At 42.4% G+C, this 14,836-nt stretch overlaps 1 protein-coding gene across 1 annotated transcript in view; it reads right to left on the bottom strand.

Annotated features, from left to right (window-relative positions):
* Rdl (Resistant to dieldrin) overlaps positions 1-14,836 on the bottom strand; it is a 493,946-nt gene that overhangs the window by 38,074 nt on the left and 441,036 nt on the right. Inside the window, exon 8 of the mRNA XM_067138847.2 lies at positions 2,480-2,637. Within this exon, the coding sequence (XP_066994948.1) occupies positions 2,480-2,637 (158 nt within the window). The remainder of the gene's footprint in view (positions 1-2,479; positions 2,638-14,836) is intronic.

Below are 14,836 nucleotides of genomic sequence, written 5' to 3'. Positions count from 1 at the left end.
AATGTAAAGGGAAACAATAACTGAATTTTTCTGTTGCTTCAATATGTTTAGAAACTCTTACGTAAGGGCAGGACAAAATGCCGACTAAGGAGGGACATAACATGAAAATAAGTCGTAGACAAAGATGCATTTACCTTGGTCCAGCGTTAGTAGGGGGGTTCTGAGAGAAGCAGCAAGTGGGTCATAAGTGATGACGTCAAGATAATGAGTAGGAGCGGTCACATTTCACCAAAGTGGTTAAAACTGGACACGTGAACTGTTCCATGAGTACAACAGAACTCCAAATCTTGATATTTTTCACATCCACGATGATTAATATTCACAAATAGACGAGAATATTATTCAATATATTTACAATATGCGTAATAAATTTCGTAGTAAAATAGTGTGGAAAAACATCATAAGCGCGATTATTCAAATGCCTAACTTCATTTTCGCAATGGCTTGCTAAATGTTTGATCGCCATTTTAATTGTGTGATAAACATGGCTCTATTAAGACTGATTCACACAGCCCTGAATCCGATTACGTACCTAAAATCAATCCTTCATTTCACAAATCCCGCAGGTACAGGTATTTTTCACATGAAAGTACAAAGAATAGTTTAAAAAATATTTGAATAGTTCCATTTATTCTTGCTGATATTTTTTGCAACTATAAATTTGGGAATACAAAAAAAAATGAACGTTGTTACCCATACATCTGTATTTTTTAGCGTCTATTTTCGGGAAGTGCACGCAAAAATTGTTGTGGCTTCACAACGCAATCCGGAAGGATAATTATTTCATAATAAATGACTTTGATATTAGCGCGCGTGAACATTATTTAAGTTGGTTATTAGAGTTAAAAAAATACTCTATAATAAAAATTCAATAAATACCGAATTGGTAATACAAGGGAGGGACAGTTAGGTAGGTACGGGCTTATTTGTAGGTGTAGAAACATGTAACGATGAAGGAAACCCAGATCTTCTCGTAGACACCGGTAATGTCAAGCTCCCCGCGCTGGATGACAGGAAAATGTTTGTCGTCTTGAAATATCTTCTGTAATTTTCAATTGTTTGGTATAAAAAAAAGGCACTTATTCTCATATATAAAACAAGATCGTCAGAATATCCCACACATCGCATCAAATGGCCCCAGTGGATAAGAAGAAATGTTTCTGATTTTCGAAATAGTAGCCCATTCTCCAATGTCTAGTTTCAAGTGTTATTCAAACTTGATATAGTTAATACATGGATGTGAAATTGACATAAATGCCGGGAATTTCAGTTTCTATAGAGGCCCGTGTTGTGTCACCTGGTCTAGACTCGACACTATTTATAAAATCAATACATTGTATCTGATTTTTGCTGAATTGTGACTGAAGGGAGTAAACAAAGATTATAAAATAGATAAATTTGTTATTTCCTCTATTTGTTCTGAAGTGACTTCTTGTATTTTAGTCGCAACATTCAAACTGTGTAATATTCCCGACAAGGGTTTTGCACACTTATACAAAGACTGAACACTGGTCTCTATAAATTTGACTTTTGTCCGTACTTAGGTCAATTTCACACGAATAAAACAATAAGCATTCCCATAATTTTGGTTATAAAATCTTGAATGGTGTAATACTTGCCTTTAACACCTACTAACATACTTGTTGAGACAAGTGAAAGGAGATATATACATAAGGTGGTCGGAAACAACGTGATCCGGGTAGATGAGCGTTAGAGGGTTGGTCGTACTGATAAATAATTAGAAAAAAGTAATTCGATATCTCGCACCGTTGTCATTTTATGAGTTGCTGAAGTTAGCCAATCAGATCGCTTCGCGGGTAAGTTCAAATGGGCTTTGCGCGGCGGTGACTTAAGACCGGCTTGAGAGGCATGCCGAGAGATGAGCGTCAAACACAAGCACGCCGTTGGTTTCAGCAGGTGTCACCATAGCGTACTTGCTTTGGCGTGATCCTGTCAGCTTGGAGGTCCGAATTCAAACTCCTCTCCTGGCGAAGTTTCATTCTTCGACTGGTGCTCTGATGCCGATCTTAATCCATGTACAGATTTAGCAACACCGCCTCTCAAAGCCCATTTGAATTCGCCCGCGAAGCGATCTGATTGGCTAACTTCAGCAGCTGATAAAATGACAACGACCCTAGATACCGAATTCTTTTTTCCGAATTATTTATCAGTATTACAATGGTCATTCATATACCCGATTCACATAGTTTCCTTCCACTCTGTATATTCCACTGGTACTATTATTGTTACTTATTCACCAGGGTCATCAGAAAAGTGTTGATATTTAGAAACAAGATAAAACGAGCCTGTTAAGAAAATGCAGGGAATTTTTTAGGACATCATCACGGGACCTAGAATAGTGATATTTTCGTTTTTTAGCCAGAAAATAAAAGCATGAATATGTGCTAACATGTAAATGAGTAATGAGCGGATGAATGTGTGCAGTCTACCAGCATGAATTATAGCTGGCGACACTCACTGTCTGCTTGGGCGCGTGATCTCCCTCCGGTGGCCCAGGCGGGGGCGGGTGCGCCGCGTCCAAACCCGCTTTCTTCTGCTCCGCGATCTTCTGAATGGCCAGGAAGCGATTCTTGCGCATCTGGATCCTTTTAGCCATGTAACCGACCGTCGCATACTCTGAAATCAGAAAGAACAGCACAAACCATTACTAAAAGTTATTACCATCGTACAATTTATGAGATATCAGTATAGGCCTATGATGTCCATTTAAATTAGTAATCCAAACCTATCCAGTTTAATTAATTTCTTTGGTAGGAAATAGTGGATACTTAATAATAATAATAATAATAATAATAATAATAATAATAATAATAATAATAATAATAATATTAATCATCATCATCATCATGTTATTGGCTTTACGTTCCACTAACTACTTTCACGGTTTTGGAGATGCCGAGGTGCCGGACTATAGTCCTGCAGGAGTTATTTTACGTCACAGTAAATCTACCGACACGAGGCTGCCGTATGTGAGCACCTTCAAATACCACTGAACTGAGCCGGGATCGAACCTGCCAAGTTGGGGTCAGAAGGCTAGCGCCTCAATCGTTTGAGCCACTACTCTATTACATTCGCTTATAATTCTTGTTTCAATGAGGGAGAGAGGTTATTAACAGAATCGCACGCATAAGGTCATAGAACCGTTTTATATGCATTTTGGACACAACTTTGATCGATGGATAAAACAAAAATTAAGGGAAAGAGTGACTGACTGGAAACAGATTTATAATTTTATTCCTAAATTCTGAAGTGTGTTCACTCTATCACTTTTCAGTACTCAAGACCAACGTACACTATGCAGCCAGAAGTCTCCGGACACCCGACTGAATGCACTCTGTATGACGTTTGGCTATGCATCCGAAGATATTCAATTTCAGGTCAATGCTTCAACAGGATAGAAATGTTTTCTATCAGAATGAGTCAAGGTAGAAAATTGAGTGTGTTCGAATGGGGGTATGATTGTAGCGGCCCCCAAGTTTGGGCATTCTATCAGAGAGATTTCACGGGAACTACGTGTATGTGCCGAGATCCACTATTAGCGATGCTATTGTGAAGTGAATACGTCAGGGAAGCACTGAACCGAATCATCACTCGAGTGGGCCTTAGAAATTAACCGACACGGACCGCAAAACTCTAAAGCGTACTTTACGAACCAATCGTCAGCAGTGGCGAAGCTAGCTATATTACTTGGGGAGTCTAAGAATATTGTTCAAGCTTACCTTAAATTCTTTTATACAGCAAGTGTATGCGGCGCTCCTTTCTCTCTGCAAATGCATCAATGACACGGTCCCTGAAGCTCTGATTATTTGACAGTTCGTGCAATAGAGATTTCTCTATCGCAAGTGTACTTAAATTACATAGTCTACTGTTTGTCACTGAATTCCTCAGGGAGGTTTTTATGCGTTTTAGCGCACTCATACTTCTTTCACTCGAACATGTTGTCACTGGAAATGTGAGAACTAAACGAACCAAACGTGTTGTTTGTTCGTAAACCTTGTCCAGACCATTATCCAACATATATTTTAGCAGTATTTGTGGAGGTAGATGTTTAGCTTCATCAGGGTACACATTCTTAAGTTCATTTGTTAGTTGTTCACTTTCGAAAAAAGGGTACATCTTTAGGAGTTGTTTCATTTTCATTGAGGGAAAACTTGTGTTGTAAGCCTTAAATTGATTCTCATCCAATAATTCTGCAAAATGGAAGTTTTCAAAGTCACAGAACCGCATTTCCATCTGTACCACGGTGGTATCAATTATTTCATATGCTAAGGCTGTGAGGATTGGCACTACAAATGATTCTGTTGCCATTGCGGTATTGAGAGCTTTGCTGATGTCTATGCATTCATTCACTGTTTCTTCATGTCTCAGATTTTTTAAGTTATTTATGGTTTGCTTTATCTCATAGTTGCAGATATTTACATTAGATGTGCATTTTGCTTGCAGCACCTTGAATAAATGATCCGTGTAGCAAAATATCTTGTTGAAGACGCACAACAGGAAGAGGAAATTAGGGTCGTCTAATCTCTTAACCAGTCCCATAGCACAATTAACAGATTCGCCATCCCATTCTTCATCTTTATCAACAATGTGTGTAAGAGCTCCTTTCAAGTCCTTGAAATGGGATGCTATTGTTAGTGTTGCTCTGGAGTGGAAGTTCCAACGTGTCGTACATGCCGGGGGAAGTTTAAAGCCTTTATCTCTTAGGACTTGAGTTCTCTTTGATGACTTGCTGAAATATGTATGGAAGGCAGTCAAATCATAAGTAAAGAGACGCACTTTCTTTACAGCTTTTGCTCCATACAAGAGTACCAAATTAAGCTTATGTGCATAGCAATGTATAAACATTGCATGTGGGCAAACTTGCTTTACGATAGTTTGAACACCCCCTGTAGAACCCGCCATTACGGAAGCCTCGTCGTAAGTCTGACATATTAACTTCTTTTCTACGCCCCATTTTCGTAAGACATCCAATATTACGGCTGACAGTCCAGTGGCACTTTTATCTTTTGAGACGTCGTAGAACCCCACAAACCTCTCGTGAACGTTATAACCAACACAATACCGAAATATAATGTTCATCTGATTCTGACAAGATATATCTAATGTTTCATCCGCCTGAACTGATACAAATTCACAAATAGAAATTTCTTTCTGTATCTCTTCATTCATCACTTGAGTTACACAGTCAATAAGTTCATTCTGAATGTCACTCGAAGTTCCTTTAAATCCCGAAGTTGCTCCCAGATGCTCTCTCATGAATTTTCTTGTGCTAGCAATTCCAAGGTCTCGAGGTAGTTACCTTTATTTACGGAGTCACTACTCTCGTCATGCCCACGGAATGGAAGTTCTTGTTTTCCGAGAAAACACACCACTTGAACTAACCTGCCAAGAACCCGTCTATTATGATTTACTAACTCATTATGCTTTAGAGCTGCAAGACGAGCCGCTCCTGATATCGCATGATCTATTCTACTCCTGCGGAGAAACTGTTCTGAATATATCTTTTTGAAATCTGGTGTTTACGTGCTCTTCTATGAAAATTTTCTAGGGTACTGATGCCACCCTCATTCCATTCCCTATCACCTCCAAATAATATGCAAATGTAACAATAAAACTTACAATCTGTCACACTTGCTGTAAGCCATGTATAATCCTTATACCATTGGGACTGGAAAGTTGTTATTTGGTTTCCATCCTTTTGCACAATTGTCAATAATGGCTGTGGCCGCTTGTCTTTCAGGGCACATTTTTCTTCGAAAGACAAAGAAGAAAATGGAGTTCGAAGCAAGTATGTAATAATATCATTACTTTCATTCATCATACACGGATTTAAAAAATACTGGCAACTCTTCACAAAACACAGACCACTAATAATAAGTTGTAAACTTCACAGATCAACAGATCAGAACGTAAACATTAACTCGTAACTCGCGACTTGGAGACTAGACTCCCAGCTAGGTTTCAAAGCGAGCACTTACCGCTGCATGACGTCATACGTTGTCATAGCAACCAGTACAAGCCCCGCCCGCTAGCAGAAAGGTAAGAGTCTGGCTGAAGCCAGACTCAACGGCTAGGCTCAGTGCTCTGCGGGTAGCGCGGCAGATCGGAAAGCCGTGAAGTCTATTAAGTTTATTAGACATAATTTTCGTGCCTTATATCAATAATTTATTATTCGTATTTCGTCTGGGGAATCTGAGACTCTTAGGTTCCCCCCAAGCTTCGCCACTGATCGTCAGACATCCTTATCAACTATTGCAGAAGATTCAGTTGCAGGTCAGGGACAGAAATCAGTGACGGAACGATTGGTCGGGAAGCGATAGGACTCAGTTTTCAGGGTCGTGCTGCTGCCTGGAAACACTGACCACACGAACGAATGCAGGGCATTGCTTAGAAAGGTGTAAAACAGCGCCATTGGTGTGTAGAGCAGTGGAAGAAGGCTTTATGGAGCGAAAAGCCGCGGTATATGCTGTGGCACTTAGAAGGGTGTGTTGCGGCGACGGTGAAATTCGGTGGAGATGGTTTGATGGTCCGGAGCTGTTTCTCCTGGTTTGGGATCAGACCATTATTTCTGATCGATGGCACAATGATCAGTGGACACTAGTATGCTTCACACACTGTAGTAATAGTTTGAAATAGGACCCATTCTCTATCAGCATAATAACGTTCCTGCCCACAAAGAGAGGACCGTTGCATCGTTGTCCGGAGATAATGAAGTGAATGTGCTAGACCGGCCTGTTCAAAGCCCCAATCTGAACCCCATCGTGCACTCTTTGGAATGAACTAGAGCGTCTGTTGCGTGAAATAAATATTCGTCCAACAACCCGGTAACAACTATTCACGAGGTTTCAAGAAGAATGGAAACAAATACCACCTTCAGTGAGAAGCCTTCATGAAGAATAAACGCTGTAACAGTAGCAAAGGAGGCCTTACACGCTGTTAGCTACATACCTGGCATCTTTAAAACGAGGAGCAAGGGGCATCCGGTGACGTAGTGTATTTGAAAATCCAGCACTCACTTAATTCTCTCTCCATTTATTTAATCAACTGATGGAAATTAAAACTGCAACACTACGAAATACAAGAGAAGTCAGCGCAGGGGAGTCTCGTCTTAAGGATCACACGAGCACGTGAAAACCCTGGTAATCCCAAAACTCTTTAAATTTACATGATGTTGTATGACGAGAACAAGAGTTCTGTACGTTGAGAATGTATTTTCGAAGTTGTAAGTGCCGCTTCACTTTCCGTTTCCATTTGAATCACGCGCCACGCCAGCCGATCACAATCCTCTTTTGAACTACAAACTTCGGCGTATTGCATAGGCTAGCTAGAGCTTCAATGGGCAATGCTGTGGGTATGGCGAATATGATCACAGTTTACTGTGTGATCACGGCAGCTTCTTGCTCGATATGAATCCGATGGCTGCTTCATATGGAACAGGCAGTGGATCACAGACCGCTGACCCACACTATCTACCTTGCGCTGACCCACTTCCAGTTCCTTCTCTAAAAGTGCTTTTCAAGTCCCAAAGATGGCAGCACGCATAGCGTAGTCCGTGGCAGTGGTCACGGCCGACTGGATCCCTCACTACGCTTCTTAGCTAGCTAGAGCGACGCATCAAGTCGGCCGTGCAGTGGTTAATGCACAAAGCCGGCACAGAGTTGTTAATCCGGAGTAGTTAATTGAATAACCGCACGGTGGTGTTGACAGTCGCACTTGTAACATAATGCTGTATTGCTTAATGAACCAAAGAGGCGAACAATATAGGCTAAGTTCCTGTTAGATCGACCGACTGAGGAGCAACTTAGGTCTACATATCGCAATTAGTTTATCTCCTGTCAACTCTGTATGAACGCCCAAAGATTTTAAGCACGCGACGCCATTGCGTCATGCTTATAATACTGAGTTCTTATGGTATATGGGTGAAACTATTGATCTTGCAGTTCGGTTCGACTTGCAGGAATCAATTTCTCGTGGGACTCCCAAGTGCGGTAATAAATACTACAACACGGTACGACACTGCAAAGAAGAGATATTGAACGTGTATCTAGGTATAGCAGTCTATACAATTTCTGCACCTCGCCACAGTTCATCTTTTGCCACTAGTGGCTTACGACATGCCAGTCGTCTTGCGGTTATGGACCAGGCATGTTCAGTACGGTAGACGAGAGACACGGTGAATACGCAGGCCAAGGAAGAAGTGGGATAATGGTGTCGGTACAGGAATTGTTGGACGTAGCATTCTATGGTAGTCCGACGAGAAGTCGCGTGGATGCGCGGTAAAGTGTGCGAGAGGTGCTGCTCATGCGCTTATTTCAAGCCTGAAGTCCTGACAATAAACATCTGTTCCGTCCGCGATGACTCTTGCGAACTGAGGTGCTGCTGTGAAATTTCAACGTGGTAGTGCATTGTGCTTAGTTACATATTCCCACCTCCGTGTGGGTTTGGGTGGTAGAATAATCGTAAGAGGCGACTAAATTTGGCCCCAGGGGCTCTGAACTTCGGGGCATGGGTTGGCGACCACGGGGCTCTTAGCTGAGTGTTGGTATTGCTTCCACTTACTTGTGCTAGGCTCCTCACTATCGTCTATCCTATCCGACCTCCCTTGGTCACCTCTTCGTCTTTTACGGCCCCGACGGTATTAGCGCACTCCAGACCTAGGGAGTCTTTCATTTTCACGTCCTTCGTGGCCCTTGTCTTTCTTTGGCCGTTATCTTCATTTTTCGAAGTGTCGGATCCGTTCCATTTTTCTCTCTGATTAGTGTTATATAGAGGATGGTTACCTACAGTAGTTGTACTTCCGCTTAAACTAATAATCACCGCCATCACCACCACCACTAATTACACATTTACTATAAATACTGTTTAATGAACAGTTTAATTATGAGCGTTCATCTGTTTCAAACAACTCGCACAGTGTTCACGACTAATGTTTGTAGCTTAGAGTATAGTATCTGTTACTCGTACCGTACCTACAAGCCGCCGCGACCTCTCGTCAGAAGCAGACAGTAATACATGTTGGTAAATAGTCATTAACAGACTCTCGGATAATAATAGGCTCCAACAACTCAGAGATGAAACAATGCCTCATCGTACTGTGTGTACGAAGGGCGAGTGGGAGTGGAATACAATGGTAACCTCTACCATAACACGGGGTGGTGCACAATGCAGGACTTGCACAGGTAACCACTGTAATACTACTAGACGTGGCTATAACTATTAGAAAGAGGCAGAAATACTTGTAAAATATCATGCCATGTACTCCTATTCAGTCGATGTTCCAAGAGTCCTATGTCTGTAGTATGCAGCAAAGGTAAGCTGAATGCGATGATGTACACGGCGTCTAAAAATATGCGCGCGGGGACTAGTTGCTTCACATCACACACGAATTCTTCAGGAGTGTTCTGCTATAGTACCCGTAAAGGTCGTACGCACAATAAATTTGTTCTCTCGTTTGGTGGATCGGCGGGTTTTCTTTGAATTCATCCCTCCTTGTATTACCGTCCAACGTGAACACCAATGCCACGGAAGTATACTCGGCAGTCTAAGTATTACCCGACCAAGGCGAGTGGATCCGCGGAAAGAATGTGAACTAGTGCTGTGACTTTGGCGCAGCGCACGGAAATACCATATAGTCAGGTTCAACGAGCCACGGCCGACTTGATGCGTCGCTCTAGCTAGCGCAGCGAGGGATCCAGTCGGCCATGTACGAGCTATAAAATAGTATGGAGAGGGGGAAGCGCTGCCTGGCTGAAGCTAATTGAACGTCCGCCATGTTTCCAGTGGTCACATAAGCAAGGGGGCGTGGCTGTCGAATGACTAAAAATGTTGAAAATACGCATTATAGAATCACTGGTGCAAAAGTAAAGACCGTTAGATCGTTGGTCCGGTTAGATGATATGCTGCCTCAACACTTACATTGTGACGTTCTTTGACATACTGTGTTTGTTCGGAAAGCTGAGAACTTTGAGGCTGATTTAGCTGAACTCCCGTGAATCTGTTTAGTTGAAAGAGCAGGCATATGATATACAGGGTGAAGCGAAATTCGCGCACTCGGGCGTCGCAGCGCTACTCCTCACATGCCAACAATAAAAAAACGTCTCTCACAAAAGTTGGTCCTGCGAGAATATCAGGCAGAAAAAGGACGTTGAAGTGTGGCAATTTGGCAACACTGTAACCACATGTAGGGTAAGAACCTCTGTCAGCAAATAATTCCCGTGCTGTACAGCTGGTGCAGTAGATAGAGTTTTGGGTTCGCATGCAGGAGGTCGAGGGTTCGATCCTGGGTTGAGGCCCATTTTTTATTTGCTAATTTCCATAGGACATTACATACTGTAATACAGTAAGATGTCCGCCTCTGTGGTGTAGTGGGTAGCGTGATTAGCTGCCATCCCCGGAGGCCCGGGTTCGATTCCCGGCTCTGCCACGAAATTTGAAAAGTGGTACGAGGGCTGGAACGGGGTCCACTCAGCCTCGGGAGGTCAACTGAGTAGAGGTGGGTTCGATTCCCACCTCAGCCATCCTGGAAGTGGTTTTCCGTGGTTTCCCACTTCTCCTCCAGGCGAATGCCGGGATGGTACCTAACTTAAGGTCACGGCCGCTTCCTTCCCTCTTCCTTGCCTATCCCTTCCAATCTTCCCATCCCTCCACAAGGCCCCTGTTCAGCATAGCAGGTGAGGCCGCCTGGGCGAGGTACTGGTCATACTCCCCAGTTGTATCCCCCGACCAAGAGTCTGAAGCTCCAGGACACTGCCCTTGAGGCGGTAGAGGTGGGATCCCTCGCTCAGTCCGAGGGAAAAACCGAACCTGGAGGGTAAACAGATGATGATGATGATGACTAATCTATGAGACCACTGGAGGAGGGCACAAAGAAAACAGGTTTCGCATCTAGTATATGAAGTGGTGCGCATGAATTCACGCCCACGATGTGGGAAGGGCGTCTTTCAAAGCTCACCAACGAAAACGATTGTTCGTCCATTTCTAGGATCGTAGTATGTAAGTGAAAATGGTATCTATAGTACCCGCTGCAATCACTGTTGACTATTAAGATGCCAGATACTACACCACCTGGATTACATTTACAAAATAAAAAAAATACACGATTCAACCCAGGATCGAACCCCTCGATCTCCTGCACGCTAACCCAAAACTCTATCCACTGCACCAACTGTGCAGCACGAATAACAAATGCTGACAGAGGTAGTTACCCTACATGTGGTTACAGTGTTGCCAAATTGCCACTCTTCAACGTCCTTTTTCTGCCTGACATACTCGCAGGACCAACTTTTGTGACAGACATTTTTTTATTGCTGGCATGTGAGGAGTCGCGCTGCGACGCCCGAGTGCGCGAATTTCTCTTCATCCTGTATATGTAGTGTTTGAATAAAGAATAAGACTAAAAAGGGTAGCTTTGTTTCTGCCCTAACAGTCCGGTTAATTTCTGTTGTCGCATAGTGATCAAGTGTAAACCGAATAAAGTAATACGAAGTACGAGCACAAGCAGACTCGAAATAATTATTTAACAATTATTACTTTAAACTCGTAACTGCTATCATATGCAACCTATGCATGGCCCGCGTTCGCGGCCATATTGCTGCTAATGGAAACCTGCCTTAAGGTATTGTAGTCGCTCTTGGTTAGTGCTCCAGTTCTTCTCCTTGGCTGACTGTACTGCGATGAGGTCAAGCTCGTTACTACAGTAGAATTCCATTAGTCCGGCATCCAACAGTCCGGAACGCCCGATGGTCCGGCACCATTCCAGGATGTTTTAAAATGTTATTATCTCTTAATAATGATCTCTCGTGATCAATTTGATGCATTATTTGTCGAAACCAATCGAAGTGTATTTTTTATTATTTCAAAGTTAATAGTGCAAATGTATCTGATACAATCCATTTGTTATGCATTGACTTAATTAAATATCTCTACAGTATATCTGGAAATATTCAGCATAGAAGGCTGTGTGCTGTACTGAGTACTGAAAAGCCAACCATATGATGAAAAACAGATTTCAAAATTTTAATTTATGGGCCACGTTCAAAAACGAATGGGAACATGCCTTCAAAAATTCAAGCGGACAGAAGGAAAAGAGAAGTTGTACTGTAGATGGAAAGACTCTAAATGTTAAAGGAAGACTTACAGATAAAAACATCGATGAACTGCGGTATTATTATAGAATGGCAATAAGAAACAACGTCCGCCTCTGTGGTGTAGTGGTTAGTGTGATTAGCTGCCACCGCTGGGGGTCCGGGTTCGATTCCCGGCTCTGCCACGAAATTTGAAAAGTGGTACGAGGGCTGGAACGGTGTCCACTCAGCCTCGGGAGGTCAACTGAGTAGAGGTGGGTTCGATTCCCCCCTCAGCCATCCTGGATGTGGTTTTCCGTGGTTTCCCCACTTCTCCTCCAGGCGAATGCTGGGATGGTACCTAACTTAAGGCCACGGCCGCTTCCTTCCCTCTTCCTTGTCTATCCCTTCCAATCCTCCCATCCCTCCACAAGGCCCCTGTTCAGCATAGCAGGTGAGGCCGCCTGGGCGAGGTACTGGTCATTCTCCCCAGTTGTATCCCCGACCAAGAGTCTGAAGCTCCAGGACACTGCCCTTGAGGCGGTAGAGGTGGGATCCCTCGCTGAGTCCGAGGGAAAAGCCGAACCTGGAGGGTAAACAGATGCTGATGATGATGATGAATAAGAAACAACACGTTTGAAAAGAGGAGTACGTTATTAAACTAATGATTATGCTGTTCAACATTTTACTGCAAAACGCCGTGTTACAGCTGTTTTCGCTGTACGCCTTATCCTATATCGTAGTAAGAGGTACCGCCCGATAGTCCGGCATTTTCGGTAATCCGGCACCGGGCCGGTCCCGGACTACCGGACTTCTACTGTAGTGGCGCTGTGCTCTACAGGACTCTACTAGCCTTGGTCGGGTAATACGTCATAGTTCTCTCGCGATCAAAGCCAGATAGAAATGCCATATTTAGAGGTGCAACCGTTTACCCGTTATTTTAGTTAATGTAGGGCGAAAATTCCCCAAATTTGGGATATAACCCTGTAAAATCTTCCACTATTTCGAAACTGTAAAAAATATTAAAATCAAAAGTTTCCATTGCGTAACTCGTGATTTCAAGCTATATCCTTAACAAATTTGCCCGATTCATCACAACAATTCTAGTAAACATGTCTGATTGAATTTCAGTCTATTCTGTAAGATAAGGATACTTTTGACAATTTGCTTTACGTACACCGACTCCGATAGGTCTTATGGCAACGATGGGATTGGAAAGGGCTATGAGGGGAAAGGAAGCGACCGTGGCCTTGATTAAGGTACAGCCCCAGCATTTACCTGTTGTGAAAATGGGAAACTCCGGAAAACTACTTTCAGGGCTGCTAACAGTGGGGTTCGAATCCACTATCTCCCGAATGCAAGCAGACAGCTGCGCGACCCTAACCGCACGGCCAGCTTGCTCGATAGGGTAGGAATTCGATGCACCATGAGTATACAAATTCGCAAAATAAGTTTAAGATTATATCCTAAACAAACAAACAAACAAACAAACAAACAAACAAACAAACAAACAAACAAACAAACAAACAAACAAACAAACAAATACGATCTCATTTTTATTAATACTATAGGTACGATAGGATTGGTCCTGAGTTGAACAGTTGGTCCCAATATATATATCCCTACTTTTCCTTGGAGAGATATAATTTTCCTTACTCATGATCTAGAAAAAACAAAATACCTTTGTATTTCCATTCACACATAATTAAAATCGTGAAAATAGTTTGTCCTACTGAGATAAACAACCACAGACATCCAACAATTTGTTAAACTTAGATTTTTTTCTTACAATTCTGTTTACTGGACATAAGAAGCCGGTATGAGCATCCACTACGAGGACATAAGCAATGTCTAGTGACCAAGCAGTGAACTCATTCCTAGGTGGTCAGTTGGAATCTGACCTTAATTTCCGAAGCTGGAATGAAACGTCGTCTAGCAAATATTCCTTGTATAATCTGATCAGAAATCAACTGTCAGAAGCAAAAACTGCTAGCCAAATATCTCTAAATCATGAAAAATAAGTCTATAATACGTAGCACCTGGTAGAAACATAAATATGCAAGGAGATTTGGAAATAAATGGAACCCTAAAGCAGTATCCATACAGAAGGTATTTTTTGGACCACACTGTACTTCCTCTTAAAACAATCACCACCACCCTTGGTCAAATCTTGTTATCTTCCGACCCCCGAAGCTGATCGGTTTGTGAGGCTAACGGAGGCTATCGGAATCTTTTATTTTGGAGAATGGTTGCACAGTTGTACTTCCTCTTAAAACAGTAATCACCACCATCTCTTCCATTTCAATTACCTTTGTGGCTTTTACATGTCTACGATCGATACTGCCATTCTACGAAGGGTACGATCTTTTCTTTTTTCATCTTATTGGTGTTAAGAGTGGATGGTTGCCCAGCTATTCTGCTTCTTGAAACAATCATCTTCACCACTAAACATCCAATTCCTTAAGTATGAATCTCAAATAGTATTTCATTAATTCTGTATGAACGTTTTGAATATGTATCTTCGCATGTGAACATCATGCATGTATGAAAAGATCAAGGAATCTCCTGCATAGAAAGAGAATTGTAGGAAACACAAGTTAAGCTTTGAATGTGTCCGAAAAACTCAGTAGCCGAAATACAATATTCTTGGTGGTTTTACCATTATGTAAAAAGCACCAGCTCTTGCTTAGACTTTGTGTTGCATTAAGAACGTAATGTTACGTGCCAGGCCTGTTGTAGCCATTTTTGGTGCT

The sequence above is a fragment of the Anabrus simplex genome, chromosome 1, assembly GCF_040414725.1.
Source record: "Anabrus simplex isolate iqAnaSimp1 chromosome 1, ASM4041472v1, whole genome shotgun sequence".
Taxonomy (NCBI): domain Eukaryota; kingdom Metazoa; phylum Arthropoda; class Insecta; order Orthoptera; family Tettigoniidae; genus Anabrus; species Anabrus simplex.
Note: the sequence above shows the minus strand (reverse complement) of the source record. Positions and strands in the feature narration are given on the sequence as shown.